This window comes from Piliocolobus tephrosceles, chromosome 15 (genome assembly GCF_002776525.5).
Source record: "Piliocolobus tephrosceles isolate RC106 chromosome 15, ASM277652v3, whole genome shotgun sequence".
NCBI classification, from domain to species: Eukaryota; Metazoa; Chordata; class Mammalia; order Primates; family Cercopithecidae; genus Piliocolobus; species Piliocolobus tephrosceles.
Window position 1 is genome coordinate 58,591,786 of NC_045448.1, and position 17,111 is coordinate 58,608,896.

Genomic DNA, 17,111 nt, shown 5'->3' on the forward strand with positions numbered 1-17,111 from the left:
CTCCATGTTAGTATAAGAAATAAAATGAGGCCGGGCGCGGTGGCTCAAGCCTGTAATCCCAGCACTTTGGGAGGCCGAGACGGGTGGATCATGAGGTCAGGAGATCGAGACCATCCTGGTCTACACGGTGAAACCCCGTCTCTACTAAAAATACAAAAAACTAGCCGGGCGAGATGGCGGGCGCCTATAGTCCCAGCTACTCGGGAGGCTGAGGCAGGAGAATGGCCTAAACCCGGGAGGCGGAGCTTGTAGTGAGCCGAGATCGCGCCACTGCACTCCAGCCTGGGCGACAGAGCCGTCTCAAAAAAATAAAAATAAAAATAAAAAAATAAAACGAAACAGAAAACACTTTAGGCAAATAAGGAGATAAATCTTGGAATTAATACTTAGACTTTCCTTTTTCTCCCACTTCCTCTTTCAGTCCATTTGACGAATTGGGCTAGTTTTATTCCAGTTTGTCTTTAGACCAAGGACTAGTTCGCTAAGATAACTTATCTGTTCTTATAACAGTTCAGAAGGACCATTTGTCACTTTATAGTTAAATATTTTAACTAATCCTTCTTTATTGGAATGAAATAACTTAAAAGAAGTAATTTCATGAAAGGATAGTAACATGAAAAATTTGGTCAGTGATGCAGCTTAGAAAACCGGATCTTCCACTTATTTATTCCTTGCCAAAACCACTATTTTTGTGTCAGTATGTGTTGGTGCTTTAAGTTTAAATGCCTGCTTCAGATACCTTCCTCACTATGGAAGTCGTGTGTTTAATGTTGTTTGATATTAAAACTAATGATGGAGGCAAAGTAATTATTATTTTTTTGTTGTTTTTATTTTTTTCTGAGATGGGTCTGTCTCTGTCACCCCGGCTGGAGCACAGTGGTGCTATCTCAGCTCACTGCAACCTCCACCTCCTGAATTCAAGCAATTCTCCTGCTTCAGCTTCCTGTGTAGCTGGGATTACAGGTGTGTGCCACCATGCCCGGCTAATTTTTGTATTTTTAGTAGAGAGGGGTTTCACCATGTTGGCCGGGCTAGTCTTGAACTCCTGACCTCAGGTGATCTGCCCACCTCAGCCTCCCAAAGTGCTGGGATTACAGGTATGAGCCACCGTGCCCGGCAGCAAAGTAATTATAAGATTGAGCACAGGCTTTGGTTTTTGAAAGACTTGAATTTCAGTGATGAGCTCTATTAATTTTTGCTCTGTGATATTGAGCAAATTATTTAACCTCTCTGAGTCTCCATATTGTTGTCAGTAGGACTAATACTTACTTTAAATTGTTTGAAACATTAGATGAAATAATAAGGTAGAGTGCCAGGCACAGTAGCAGGCACAGTAGCAGCTCTCTATAAATCACATCAATTGTTTTTATTTTAATTATGCATTCTACTATCAGCCATTTCTAAAATTTTCTTTCTAGTTAAATAGAATTTAAATCCCCACCTGTGCCTATTTCTTTCTAATTGTTTTTACTTTGGCAGTACTTTATAATTTAGAAATGTTGAACAATTGAGAATACCACAGGCTTTCAACAAAAAGAGTGATGTATATTACTCCATCTTAGTAAGCTCAATGTAAGTTAGATGCTATTGATGATATTTAGAAACTAGAGAAAGTTTAGAAATAACTAAATCTCATTACAATTCCAAGCAATGATAAGTAAACACTTCATTTTAGGACATCTATATGAAAATATACTGTCAGTAATTACATTAATTACCAAATGCCACTGAAGAACCCTATGTATTACAATAAATTGTGCAAATACATGACTCAGAAACAAAACAATGCATAATGTATTTTCTATTCAAATGAATGAAAATATATTAAAAAGAAATATATTGCACAGTATCATCTGATTTTAGAGCTGAAAATGTAATATATTAGTGGCAGGGCAAGAATTGGATCTCATTCCTAGTCCAGAGCTCTATTTACTGCTTCACTTAACATGTTTTAAAATGAATTTGAAAATTGTATAATTAAAGAAGCAACTTTCAAATTAAATTTTTTTTATAGACACTAATAGTCTCTGACTATAATCAATTCTTTGTGTAAACTATACATGGACACATATATTTTAATATTGTCATCCAGAATATTTGTTTTTAATTAACAGGTATTAAAATTACTCCTCTGTGTACAGTAGATGGAAAGAAGACAATCATTGTCAAAGTCTAAGATTTTAACTTCACTAAACAAGTCAAACTTTTCAATTTGTTTTTCTGAGAGGTTATTTCAGGTAGAGGTATGTAGCTAGAAACATTTTTAGTCCCTCAGTCTTCAGTGAGTGGAAAGGAAAGGGTGACTATTGGATGTAAACAGTGGTAAAACATTCACCTAACCGTAGTTATTAATACATATGTGCAAAAAAGAAAATAAAATATTGAAAAATGTGATAATGTATTTTAATTAGGTAAGACCAAACTATAATAGTGAAGTAAAGTTAACTCTCAAAGGGCTATTTCAAATGAAGACCAGTTTATGAAAGATTGGCTTCAGAAATCTAAATGACTTGTCATTACTTACAGCTTCATATCAATTAATCCCTCAGTTGGGGGGTAGGGGGAAATGGCTAGGAAGGTTCAATCTATTTTAATTCTGATTGTTTTTCCTCAAAGGGCCTCTTGTGTGTAGCTTATATCATCCAAACACGGTGCCAGGATATCATTTTTGAAAATTAGAGGATATGAATTTTTTTAAGTGATGGTAATCAGGAATTGCCGTAATAGAAAGGGGACTTGTGAGCACATCTGTACAAATGGAACCATTCCATTATTAATGGGAGATTTATTACTGAAGAAATCACTACAGAACAGTGTGGTAGAGATTGTGTTTTTATTTTAACATGAGAGCCAAGTCTTGCATTAGGACATTGTTCAAGCTTGTGCGGAAAGTAAATGGCACCCATGGGACTGTAGCATTCTGCTAGATTGAAGGGCCTTTAATAATCCAATACGCTAATAGCAGTTAGAATGTAAGAGCTAATCATGTCTTCTGCTCTTATAATAACTTATACATGGTAACCAAAAGTAGTTACAATGTGCTGGCATCATTGTTCTTAGTAGATTACTTTTTAAATTAAAAACTAAGTTCCTTGAGTAACTTTTCAGAGTTTATTTCATGAAAGATAATAAAATAGGATACCTGTTTATAGCAGGTTTAACAGCCACTTACTGCTCTTAGGAGATTATATATCCCTACACAGATGAACATTCGAGTAATGACAGAAATGTAAATACCAGCCTATTGTTTTATAACAATTTTGAATGACTATAAAAATAAGTTTATTTTATGAGTATTTGCTCATGTTTTAATCATTATTTCAGTGTTTGTTAATAAATATCAGTTATATTTCATACATTTCCTAGGTTTCATTGTCCATCTTCTCAATAAGGTACTTACAAATATATATTAAATTATTAAATTAGTCTACAGCGTTTAATAGCTTGATATAAATGATACAAGGGCCTGAAAATGTGCTTTTAATGTACTTTTTATGAAAAGCCATCTTATATTAAATTTTGAAAGCCTCTATTTTTCTCTCCCCCCCAGCCTCCAATACTGTTGCCTCACTTTTATATAGATATGGGACCAGAATTTTAGCTTGCTGCTGCTTATATCTAAAAATAATATTTGTAAAATTGTAGAACCCTGTATCCAAAGCAGGAGACATACTTTTATTATATTTTCATGTGATTGAAAAATCTTCAGAAAGACCCATTTTTTAATACTGCACACTAGATGGCAGTTTTGTCATATTCTTCCAACTTAAAATGCTGCTAGTGTGAGTGGAACAGGAAAGGCCATCAATGTTTAGTCTGCACTCAGAGGGTCTCTGCATGACCAATGCAGACCCTATGGACTTCCTGGAACATATGTTAGCAATTTAGCTGCAGACATTTATTTCTTTGTTTTACTGCTTGGCTCTTTGAGAAAGTGTTGGTGCTGGGTTATGGGTTGTCTGGATCATGTCAGAGGCCATGGGGATCAAGTTCATGTGACAGGCCAGACTAAGGAAAGATGAAGTTGGAGGAGGTGAGGAAACTGACCCTTACTTTCAACAGCAACCAGTCACTGCCTGTCTGTGGACTGGGGCCAAATACTTGGGCGTTTAAGTTTTATTCCAGCTGAACAAATAAAACACTTTGCCTATTTGGCTTTTTCGTATTTCATCAATAGTAGTTCACCCAAAGATTTCTCCATTTCTCAAGGACTTGCTTATCCCTCATCTTTCTCTCTAATGCTTACTCCTATAGCCCTGTCCAGACGAAGTGACGTTGAGATCCTTGGCTACTGCATGCTGCGGTGGTTGTGTGGGAAACTTCCCTGGGAACAGAGCCTGAAGGACCCTGTGGCTGTGCAGACTGCTAAAACAAAGTACAAATTTTCAGGCATTTCATCATGTACTGCAGCAGGTCTGAAGGGATACATTAAAGGGAGCGAACAACATGGTGAAGATTGGCGTTCTCCCAACATGACAACCAAAGCAAATTTCGTTAGTTTGAAAAATATGTTTTAAAAAAACCAAACAACTATCACATAAAATCCATTAAGATAACCTTATAAAAAGACGTACTTGAATTACAGTGCAAAATATAAAGTGAAATATCTGTTCCTTTACATGGTATTTTCCAAAGCTTAGATTCTAGGTGGTAGTGTTTTCAAGGAAGAGTATTTTCAAATTAGCATTGTACAAGTATGCTGGATTAGTCTGAGCTGGGTATGATTGATATTAACTATGTAAAACAGCAATGTGAAAAGGGACAAATAGGGCTTATATTTTTCAAGTGAGAGCAACATACCTCTTATTTCTGTCTTGGAGGAGGTAAGTTTTCTTTCTTAAGAAGGAAAATTTTTACATGAGCTATTTACATGAGATAATCGTGTAGCCACATAAACATTTTTAATATTCTACATTCAGTTTTTATTACCTGGATTCGGCTAGCATAAAAATTAGGTCAGACTAAGAACAGAGTGTGTTACTGTTCTACAATTCTCTCTCTGATCAGGCATAAGAGAAAGTCAATTGCATAGAGCACAGAATAGCCAGTTTTTCATTATATACCAAGATATGCTTAACAGTAGTTATCCACAGGTAGCAAAAGCAGCAGCTAAGCTAAGTTTTAACTAGGACAATCTCAACAGAAGAGTACAAAGCTAGGGGAAAATTAACTGATTCATAGAAATCTATCTTTAAATTCAGTGTGGCATCAGTTCTTAATAATGAGAAAGATTAGCCTGCAGATTCAGAAAAATATGTATTACATTTGTAAATACTGACACATATGAAGTATTTCTCCACTCAGAATTTTGATCATCCTAGTCCCTTACCCAAAACTAAAACATATTTATATAAGTCTATATTAGAACTAAATCAGTTATTTACTGCAGTGATTGATGTGCCCATGTTAACTTTCATGTACATTTCAAAATATGGGTCAAGTCAAAACACAGTGATGGGAATATATAAACAGTTTTTGTATTTAATTTTCCAACTCAGTTTACCTAATGACAATAATGTAACAAAGTAATGATGCTATTTTAAAAAACTAACATTTTAATTCTAATGATTGTATATTTGTTTTTTTAATAAGACTAATATGACTTGCTTTAATTTTTTATCAATATGCATATATAGATACATTCATTGTAGGTATCTATATAATGAATATACCTATTTATGCATATTTATGTATAATAGGATGTCATGTAAAATAAAATATAATACTAATACATCAAACGTAACTTCTGTTTACATTTTGTGGACTCCTACATATGTTAGTATCTTCATTTTGACTTGACTAATAATATAAACCTATAGACTAGTAAAGCCAATATCATATTATGAAGTTTATAATTCAGATAAACCATAGACATTTTCAAACTTATTATAGTACATTATACATAATCATAATTTATTCAACTTGCTGAGAAGGTATGACACTGAAATTCCCCATAAGGGCATGATTGTATATTCAACCAAGACACTGTATCTCCCTTATGCCTTTTATTTTCCAGACATAGCATGCTACTGGATCAATGTGTGTATTGTTGCTACTGCCTATGCCAGAGGTGGTGACTCACTCACACATATAAATAATTTTAATTGAATGTTTTTATAGGTTGTGTATTCCTTACTTGAAATGCTTGGGACCAGAAGTGTTTCAGAATTCAGATTTTTTTAGATTTTGGAATATTTGCATTATATTTACCAGTTGAGCATCCTGTAAACCTGTTTAATCATGGGACAGCATAAAATATTGCCCAGTGGAGAACAATGCACATATATACTTCAGATACAATGTTTACATGAATTTTTATTGTTGTTTTTGAGAAAAAAAATCGTGGTAAATATTACTACTTCTGTGTTTCTGCATATATAAACTTTGAGTTAAAGCATTTATAATTCCTATAATTCAATTTTGTTTAATATTGGGGCTTAGAGAACAATACCACAAAGTGTGGTGCTTTGGCATGCTGAGACCTTTGAACTGAAAGAGACTGGATGGCCCCAGAAGCCACCTCAGAAACCAAGTCTCTCTCTGACCTTCTCTTGCCCTCTTGTCTCCCATCCCTTCTCCTCCCAAGAAGAGAGTCATAGAAACCAGAATTCCTCTTTACCAAAGCAGGTTATAGAAACTAAAACCCCTGTACCCCAAGCAAGGCATTAAACCTAGAAAGGTCACCCTTTCCCTTCTCCCTTGAAGACCCTCATTCCAAAGGGGTCCTGCCCCATCCCCAGGAGGAATAAATGCTACACACATCAACAAGAATATGGACAGGCCTTGCTGGATCCCCCTGCCCCAGTTCAGTACCATTAGAACATACCCTTTTGTCCAGTCACATTCCTACACAGCTGTCTATTCTTCATCAAACCTAAGCATAAAGATAGACTTCCTTGGGTCCTTTGTCTTCATTTCTCAAGTAGTATCATATACAACTTTAATTAAATAAATTTGTTATACTTTCTCCTGTTAACCTGTCTTTTGTTATAGGAATGTTGGCTGCAACCCTTAGGGTGGGTGAGAAAAAAGATCACACCTTTCTGCCCCTACATTAGTCTAGGTTATTGATATAAAATTAGTTTATGGGCATTGAGGGTTCTCTACTTCTGCTTACTTTCCTATCCATTATAGTTGGATGACAAAAAAAAAAGCACTGAAAGTCACAATGTTGGTAAGCTACCAACACAGAGTTAGAGTTTTGTTTTCTAGTCAAAATAGTCACAGGGTTGAAAACATGTTCATTGTGCATTACTTTATTTTGTTTTAGTCTATTGGATGAGCTTCCCCAGTCAGTGCTTAAATGGGCTCCTTCTGGAAGCAGTTGCTGTAAGTCAAATAATAACTTCAACCTTCTCTTAAGATTTACAGGTCACCACATTTGTCATTCTCGTTTGGTAGCTTTTGCTTAACCCACCTGCTCTTATTCCCATCAGGGTGGAAAGGAGGGAACACTTCATGTTGCAAATAAGTTGCTAAAGAACACAATGTTTAGATCATCTTTAACATTAGAACACAAGAACCCCAAAAGAAGATATTGAGGTGGAAAATTGTAGGTTCTGCTTAGTGCATTTCTTTTTTTTTTTTTTAAGGTATCTATTTTGAGAATCATGCACAGGTTTAATAGTCAACCATGTCTGGTGTTTCTAGAGTTAAGACTTCCTGGTTTTGTTCATCTGTATACTGTTGAAAGAAGATAAAGTTGACCTAAGGAAAAACTACTTTTAATCAGTCATTTAAAAAACCAAATCATTAAACACTTGAATGCTATTTAGAACAGTATTATGCTGACTGAACTGCCAGCAAAAAAAATTTTTATTAGCAAAGGCATATGACTTTGGGATTTGGAGGTATATTTCGTATTTTCATATTTTCAAGTTAGTATACAATGTAATTTTTAATTGACAATGTTATCAATACATATTGTATAAAATAGCATGTCAACTAGTAATTACCCACATTCCTGTCATTTTTATGTGTATACACAACATGTTATTCAACACTAATTTAACAATTGAGTTAGACTGTCTTATAAGAAAAAGCCAGTGCCCACTATCAGTCTTGCTTTTTCTCAAAGACAGATAATCATAGTGAATCTTGTTTTCTGTTTACATTGGGCAATCTCAAAGTTAGCTTTTAGCTGACTTCTGAAAGTAGATATGTACACTGACCTCTCTAGCTAAGGTCAAATAGCATCTGTTTCCATCTGGTTGAGAAGTTGAGAGTTAAGTAACTTATATTCGCTGCCTTTCTTTCACTAGAAACCAAAATTTTCATTTGTGTAGGTAAGGAAAGAATAAGCCAGTTCTACTTCCCCCCTCCATTTGCAAGTCCAATAAGCCCTTCCTCACGTGAGTCTTTTGTTTTCCCCTTTCTCTAGTACTTTTCATCTGATTGAGGGAGACACACAGGAGAGATCCTCATTGTGGGAATGCGTTGCAAGATGAAATTTTTGTTTTCATAACTGTCAATAACTTGTCAAAATGGCAATACTCCTTTTTGGCTAATATTCTTTTTTTTTTGTTTTTTTTTTTGAGATGGAGTCTCGCTCTGTCGCCCAGGCTGGAGTGCAGTGGCCGGATCTCAGCTCACTGCAAGCTCTGCCTCCCGGGTTTACGTCATTCTCCTGCCTCAGCCTCCCGAGTAGCTGGGACTACAGGCACCCGCCACCTCACCCGGCTAGTTTTTTGTATTTTTTAGTAGAGACGGGGTTTCACCGTGTTAGCCAGGATGGTCTCGATCTCCTGAGCTCGTGATCTGCCCGTCTCGGCCTCCCAAAGTGCTGGGATTACAGGCTTGAGCCACCGCGCCCGGCCTGGCTAATATTCTTAATGGCTTTTTTTTTTTTTTTTGAGACAGAGTCTTGCTCTGTCACTGAGGCTGGAGTGCAGTGGCGCGATCTCGGCTCAGTGCAACCTCCCCTTCCCAGGCTGAAGCGATTTTTTGCCTCAGCCTCTCAAGTAGCTGTGACTACAGGCACATGCCACCATGCCCAGATAATTTTTGTGTATTTAGTAGAGACGGGGTTTCACCATATTGGCCAGGCCTGGTCTCGAACTCCTGACCTCGTGATCCACCCACCTTGGCCTCCCAAAGTGCTGGGATTACAGGTGTGAGCCACCACGCCTGGCCCTTATTGGCATTTTTACCAAATCGTATAATTTATGTTTTAGTCAACTGGACAGAAAGATGGGAAGATGTCATTAAAAATATATATATATATATATATTGCCCTGAATTGTAAAAGACAAATGCTTCTGGGCAGTGTATATTCTGTCATACTCTATTGTTAAAAGATTTGAAACAGATGAGTAATCTAGATGGGAGACACGCCCAGTTTTTGTTTCTCAGTACAAACCATTTTACTGAATCCATACTATTAATTATAAAATGCAGATTTCTGTTTCTAAAGCAAAAAGTGTTGAAACTTTAATATTACATGAAGGCCTCTTAAATTAGGAGGTTGTGCTTAGGAAGAACACAACCATGAAAATGAAGGAACTGATTTACAAAAGTTTATTACTGAAACATATTATGAAATAAAACAGCCAAGAAATCTGCAGCATACATGTCCAACTAAGCATAATAATAATAGTTTCAAAAGTTTCTATCTCTTGATAGTAATGGTACTTAATATTTCAATGGCTTAAAAAGCAGATGATTTAAAAATATCGTAATTTCATACTAAAGGCATTTTGCTTTATAGTTCTGGCAACATGCTTGTAAATTTTAAAATGTACTTAATATAATAAATCCAGATCTTGAAAGACTAACATTTAAACCAGTATTACATCACAATAGTCAAAGCTTCAGGTTTGTAATAATAAATTTATAATGGAAATGGCTCTTTTTATTTTCTCCCCCTCCTACCTCACTGGTACCTCATTTTTCCAAACCCCAGTCCCATGAAGGCTTTGCAGCACAGCTGCTATCAGTTGGTGGAGTGCCAGGAGTTTTCCATTGTCTTGTAACAGTGATTTGTTCCCAACACATTCAACTCTCTTCCTCATTTTGGATATTCTGGTTAATGGAATTGTAATATGTACCAAACTTGTCTTACCAATCTTCAAAGGACCATAAAACAACAATATTTATATTAAAGTAGTAGTGAAGTTAATCTTTTTTTTAATCATCCCTTTAGAAATTGGATAGCCCCCAGCCCTTGTGAAGGGGCTGCATGAAGCATCAGTTACAAATATCATGATAAAATAGCAGCACTTGCTAGTTAACAGAGATTTGGTTGACCGAATGCTAGATAGCAGAATTTGATTTAAAAAAAAAAAAAATCAGAGATGAAAAAACAGGTTGCATAATTGCTACAGTGTCCAGGAAAAAAAGCCCAGAGCCAAGAGTTCACATTTTAATCACGTTAGCTTCATGTTCCCAGGAAATAGCTCTGGACTATATGGTGAAAGTGATCACTCTTAACTTTAATAGGGAGAAAGCAATGATGACTATTCCTTCTGGAATTTTTCTCTATAGGGAGTGAAACCCAGTGCCTCTGCAGTTTTCCTTTCTTTTTAGTGGAGGTAGACCTGGAGGGGAAGTGAAGGATTAGGAAGTCACTCCTGCCAACCCATGAAGTTTCCCAGGTTTTCCCACCATGGATATAAGCAACTAAGTGAGAAAGTAAGAAGTACTTGAGTTTGAGTCAGTAATATATTTTTGAAAAGGAAAAGGCATATCTAAACATCTCTGAACAAATGAAAACATGCCAGTTTTTAAATAATATTTGGTATTATCACCACTTCTATTCCAATTTTAGGTTGAACCTCAACATGAAAAAGAAATGCAAACTGCAAATATTTTAATGCAGTGATGTTTGTAACTGTTGGTTACTAATTCTGTTTGTATTTAAAAGTTGGTAGTTCTTAACCTTTTTGGGGGAAGGGGGTTTACTATGTAGTTCTAGGGGAACATTTCTTTATACTAGGGAAAAAATAAAAGATGGCAACTTCTCCTCCCACTGCTCTAAAATCAAAAACACAAGGCTGTGTACCAGGCTAGCTAGGTATGGAGGACATGAGGGAGGTTTCATGCATTCTAAAGTCAATCTTAGCTAACAACATGGAATTCAAGGTCATTTCTAAATATATTGTTATAATCCCAAAATCAAAGCCTTAATTAAAATTTGCAGGTTTTTTTTCCTTAGAAGTAAAGAGGTTTATAGTAAGTAACACTTTAACTGAACTTTTAGAAGTTCAACATAAAGTATGAAGTATGGTCAATTGTATTATTTATGTAGTCCTTAATAGTTGCACCTCATAAATCATAATCATTATAATTATTAAAATATACTTCATAAGATCAGTGAATTGTAAGCATATCAACAAAAATATGTTAAAAACATTACTAGTTTCATCAATTCTGTAGGTCGCTCGCTATATTTCAGTCATTTTTGAATAGCATTTAAAAAGTTATTTTCATTGAATTGTTCATTTTTGGTTTCTTCAGGAGATGTAAATGTGTAAACGACAAAGAGATAACAGAAAGATTTTGAGATTATTGGAGTCTTGACAATTCTTGCCAATTATGAATAATATGTAAAAAATTTACTAATTCACAGGTGAAATAGCCCAATTTTTGGTATGTGCTCATAGTTTAGCCTATGATGAAAAGCCAGACTATCAAGTGCTCAAGAAAATTTTGAACCCTGATGGAATACCTTTGGGACCACTGGACTTTTCCACAAAAGGACAGAGTATAAATGTCCATACTCCAAACAGTCAAAAAGTAAGTAACATAATCCCTGCTACCCTATGAATACCTTCTGTGATACTTTTCTATCGAATGAAGTTGTTTTAGGTCTCAAAATGAGTCTGACAGCTTTCTTCTTCCTTATATTTCACTCCCATTTCCCCTAACAGCACCAAGAAAGTTTGATCCAAGTTATTTTGACCTGTTGTCTCACAGAGAAAAATAGGATCTGTGGCCTACTATGTACTATGAAAGAAAGAAAGCAGTCTCTACTGTCATAGAGATGTGACTAGTGTAAAGGCTAATCTGATGTTACTCAGAAAGCCATGATCTGTTTTTTTTTCTCCAGGCTTTCAATAGATATTGCCCTCTGTTTTTGCCTACCAATTTGGCCATAATTTGGTGGTGATAATAGTCTTAGATTTAACCAGATTATTTGTATGTGCTGATATTTCAATCCATGGAAACAATTCTTTACAGAAAATAAAAGAGTTTATGCCAGAGATCCACATTAAGAAAAAAACCATTTTTTTAAAGTTACACCTCTTCTTTTAGTCTGCCATCTTCCAAAAGACCAACACCAACTTAAAGAAAAAAAAAAAAGAATTAAGATTTCGAGCATTTTTAAGCAGGTGGTGGAAATCTTAGACTGCCATTATTAGCAGGATTAGTGGACAGGCAACACAGCATCCATGTCTTCCCATATGCAAAAATAAAGTGTAGAGGGCATTTTTTTTTCCTGATGCATGTACGATAAGATAGGGTCAGGATGCCATTCATTTTTAATATTTCTTATGAACTTTGGATCATCACATGTGTTCATGAGCCAAGAATGCGGGATGCAAACTAATGTGACTGATAGGCTGCTAGATGAATGGTGAGTCAAGTATCAGTGCACAGATGGTTCTGATTTGCTGAATTTTGTAGTTGCTGCAACTGAAGACATAAAATATCCTTCTAGTCATAAATTAGCTCTTTGGAAGCAAAACCTTGGCACCAGAGCTTTACAACCTTCAATTAGTAGGAAAAGAAGTATTTGAATGACTGTGGTATTGACATCTGTAGGCCTGCATAGTAATCATTCCTAATAGAAGAGAATATCTGTTTGAGGAGGTTTTGCATGGCTAATTAACTACCAGTGAGAATATGTAATTTTTTCATGATCTCCTGATTGTCACCTTTCTCTCATGATACAATTAGATTTTATTGTAGCAAGTGCCTCACAAACCAATTGTCAGCACTATTTACGTATTGCAGAAGGCAGAACAAAAGTTCATGTTTAATAAAAAGCCACTGGATTTTGATCTTGGTAATTACTGAGACTCACTTTAACAGTTTTATTGACTTTCGTGTTTTTATCACTTTTGCAACAAAACAAAGAGCCATTTCCTTGACATAGTATTTTCGTTGCAATAATGGTCACCACTTAATCTACGCTAATTTAAGTAGATTTTCCCTTTTTGTAGTTTTTCAGTTTCATAAACGTAATTGAAATATAAAAGCCATTTTAAAAACCGATAGCTATATCCTCTGATATAAAATTCTAATTATTATCCACCAGAATTTTCAGTTTCATCAAATTCAAAGGGTGTTTGTTGTGAAACCATTTTTATATGTAGAGAATAGAACATAAAACACTTTTTCCAGTGAGCCTCCATCAAGAATATTTTACTCCTTTTGATTAGAGAATTTTGCTTATGAGTAAAAAAAGCACTTAAAAATAATTTACGCTTTTAAGACCTACGCTAATTTCTGGTAAGAAATGTGATCAGCCTGGATGTGTAGACAGGAAGATGATTTCAGGATATATTTTGCAGCAGATCAATATTTATTTATTACTTATTTCTCTAGTATTTTAAGTGCATACATTTATTTAATAATGATAGCATAAGATATGTGCTCACCATATGTGGCTAAACTTTAAGTATCTTAATTTTCAAAGTTTACAGATTTTGCAATGCTACAAAAACCAAACCTGAAAATGTACAAATGCAAGGTATGATAGTATAAACTGTCCTGTTCCCAGTTCCCCTGAATGATGCACGTATAGGATGATTTCCACAATAGATTGCTTCCATAACAAAAATCATTCCAAAATGCGTATCAATCACATGGCTCCAAATTTCTTTTTAGTCACAGACAGAATCCCCTTATTAGTAACTAAAATCATTTCTTGTTACTTTATAAATGGGTTTATAGTTATATGGAGTTAAGTATTTGGTTTATAGAGATATTTAATAGACTAGTGAATGAACTCTGGACTGATATATTTTTTGGACAAAGATATTTTAAAAGAAGACATTGGACCAGAAAAGGTATATGTAAGTAAATGATATGTTACCATCATTCAGTATTCAAGGGAAAAAAGTTATAACTGTTTACATTTTTAAATGTTATTTTGCTAATAACAAGTGAAACTTATACAGAGGGAAATATAGTATTTTTAAGAAAAATGTAGTTTGATTAGGTATTAGAAGGTAGCACATTACCATAAGAATCTCACCAAACTTACATCACCTTTTTGCAAAAGAAAAAGTTTTTTTGTTTCCAATACTAGATTTTACTAGACATTATAAACTGTTCTCTGTAAACGTGAACAGGGAAGTCCTCAAATACTGTTACTGGAGTTAAATTGGAAATGAATTTTTGTCAAGAGAGTAGTGATATTGATATTTTTTCATGAAAAACAAATCTTTGGGGGCATTTGCCTGAATCAAAATGAGGGATGTAAAACTGAAGTCACTTGCTAGTAGTTCTGGGGGCTCCTGAGTTAGCACTGCCAATCAAATTAGAAGACTGTCTCATCAAGACCATCACAGTCTCTTTATGCCACCCACTAGGGTTTAATTTATAAAATTCACTGAAAGAAACAATATTTCAGTAAGAATGCTTATTGAGGTGAGCTAAAGCTCTAGAATTCCCAGAAGGGAATGTTAAAGCCAAGTTGGAAAAGAGCATTACTAAAGGCCCCATTACAACCCTTGAAAAAGCTACTTTTCAAGAGCCAGAGGGTCCTTTTATCTGTTTATCAGTGACTCCCACCTTATTATGGTGCTTGAGTCATATATACAATATACAGTCATTTACTATAATATGTTGTAATAGTGCAGATACTTGGGCATAATGAGCCCTCTCATCCTTCCTAAATGCTTTACCTAGGCAGAGAAGTAGCTGCAGGTCAGAGCTAAAATGTTCAAGCTATACTGCATGGCAGACAATAAAAGTTTGTCCCTTCATTTACCTTACATCTGAGGCTCCCATAGCATATCCAGAGTTGAATATGTTATTATTGGTAGTAGTATTATTTGTATAGAATTTAACAGTTTACAAAATTTTTTCCTAAGCTTTAAGTCTCAAAATAATTCTATGAACTTCTCTTTAGTTTCTGTATATGAGGATAGTGAAACACAGATTCTTAATTAGAAGCACATTTTTGATTTATTAATTTTTAGGAGTCCAAAGGTGCTCTTGATTTTATAGAACAGTGTGAAGTTCCAATGGAAATTAAATAAAAACTACCTCATTTTCATAGCTACTTTCTTGAAAATGTCATACATTTGTATAGTATCCTTCTACTATAAGGGTTGTCCAGGGTGTTTTCTATGTTTACTTTTCTATCTTTGAGAAAAAGTTTCACTGTGTTCACTGTCATCCACTTCACTCTTGCAATTTTAACAGTTTCCTTAGAAATAGAATTTTCCATAAATTGGCTATCATTTCGTTTAGTAGCTAGAAGTGCCCACGGCAGTGCAACCTAACCATTCAGCCAACTAACAGCAGATCCAGGAGGTATCATCTCTTCCAGGAACCTTCACAGAGGAGTGAATATATTATACCAAATTTTGCTTATACGTCAGAGGCTTCCAGGGCAAAAACTCTTATACCTAAAATGCCTAGCATATAGGAGGCACTAAAAACTTCAATAATATCTTAGCTAAAAATAAAACTACCAGCAACCTTACTTCTGGGTATGTATCCAAGGGAAATAAAACCATATGTCAAAGAGGTGTCTGCACTCCCATGTTCGTCGCAACACTGTTCACAATAATCAAAATACAGCACAACCTAAGTGTATGTCAGTGGGTGAATGGATAAAGTGTGATCTGTAACCACAATATTATTTGTGGTTGTAGAACACATTTTCTTTATCCACAAAGTGTATTTTATTTGTATATATTGTGTCTGTGTGTGTGTATATATATACACATATATGTATATATGCACACATATACACACATATACATATGTACACACATGATACACATAATACATACATATATACATATATATACACGCACACACACAATGGAATATTATTCAGCCATAAAAAGGAAATCCTGACATTTGCAACATCATGGATGAATCTGGAGGACATTATGCTAAGTGAAATAAGCCAGACACAGGACAAATACCATATGATCTCATTTATATGTGGAATCTTAAAAAAAAAAAAAAAAAAACTTATGAAAGCAGAGCGTAGAACAGTATTTTTCAGGATGAGAGTTGGGGAAAATGGGGAGATGGCAGTCAAAGGGTACAGACTTTCAGTTATAAGATGAATGAGTTCTGGGGATCTGATAAACAGCATGGTGATTGTAGTTAGTAATACTGTATTGTATTCTTGAAATCTGTTAAGAGAGTAGATCTTAAGTTTTCTCACCACACACAAAAAAATGGTGACTATGTGAGGTGATGTGTTAATAACTTGATTGTGGTATTCATTTCACAATGTATACACATATCAAAACATTACATTGTATACCTTAAATAGATATAATTTTTATTGTCAGTTATATCTCAATAAAGCTGGGAGGGCAAATCTCCTCTAACCCTTTATAACATGGAACACATTTTCACAATAATTGGTAAGTCAGTGTTTTAATAGGATAAAACTGTGTGCAAGAACCATGGGAGACCTTTTGTTTCACACTAATGGTATCAGGTACATTTATTACCAAGATGACTTCAGCGGAAAGTGGCTCAGAAGATGGTGACATAAATTTTCCCAATAGTTTGAGAGGGTTGAGTGGTGAAAATAAAGAATCCCTGCATGATTAAGAAACATTTCCAACTTTCAGGTTACTGAAAGGCAGTGGTTTTGCCATCCTTTTATAAGCTGGGATCCTGGAGGAGGGTAGAATAGAGTAGTGTTGTGACAATTTAGGTGTAGCCACAAAACACCAGCATACTTTAAAGGGAAGGAGTGAACACACTTGGCGATAAAAGCTAAAAATTGAGAGACTACAAATTAAGGCTCTGCTTGCCCAGCCAATGTAATTCATTCTCTATTTTGGCACTGATTCCTCCATTATTTCCCCTTTGTGCTGTTCCTATCTTCTGCCCCCTATTTAACTCATGAAAAAAAGGTGATGGCACTTTCTGCTGCTATAAACATGAAGCTGCTGAACATATAC

General features: G+C 35.1%; 1 protein-coding gene across 7 annotated transcripts in view; it reads left to right on the forward strand.

Annotated features, from left to right (window-relative positions):
• VRK2 (VRK serine/threonine kinase 2) overlaps positions 1–17,111 on the forward strand; it is a 105,130-nt gene that overhangs the window by 73,436 nt on the left and 14,583 nt on the right. For 6 of the 7 annotated variants that reach the window (XM_023228250.1, XM_026446631.1, XM_023228253.1 and 3 more), the window contains 3 exons: positions 4,255–4,375; positions 7,271–7,329; positions 11,567–11,733. In XM_023228250.1, coding sequence (XP_023084018.1) covers positions 4,255–4,375; positions 7,271–7,329; positions 11,567–11,733 — 347 coding nt within the window. The remainder of the gene's footprint in view (positions 1–4,254; positions 4,376–7,270; positions 7,330–11,566; positions 11,734–17,111) is intronic. The other variant, XM_023228251.1, reaches the window with a different exon arrangement.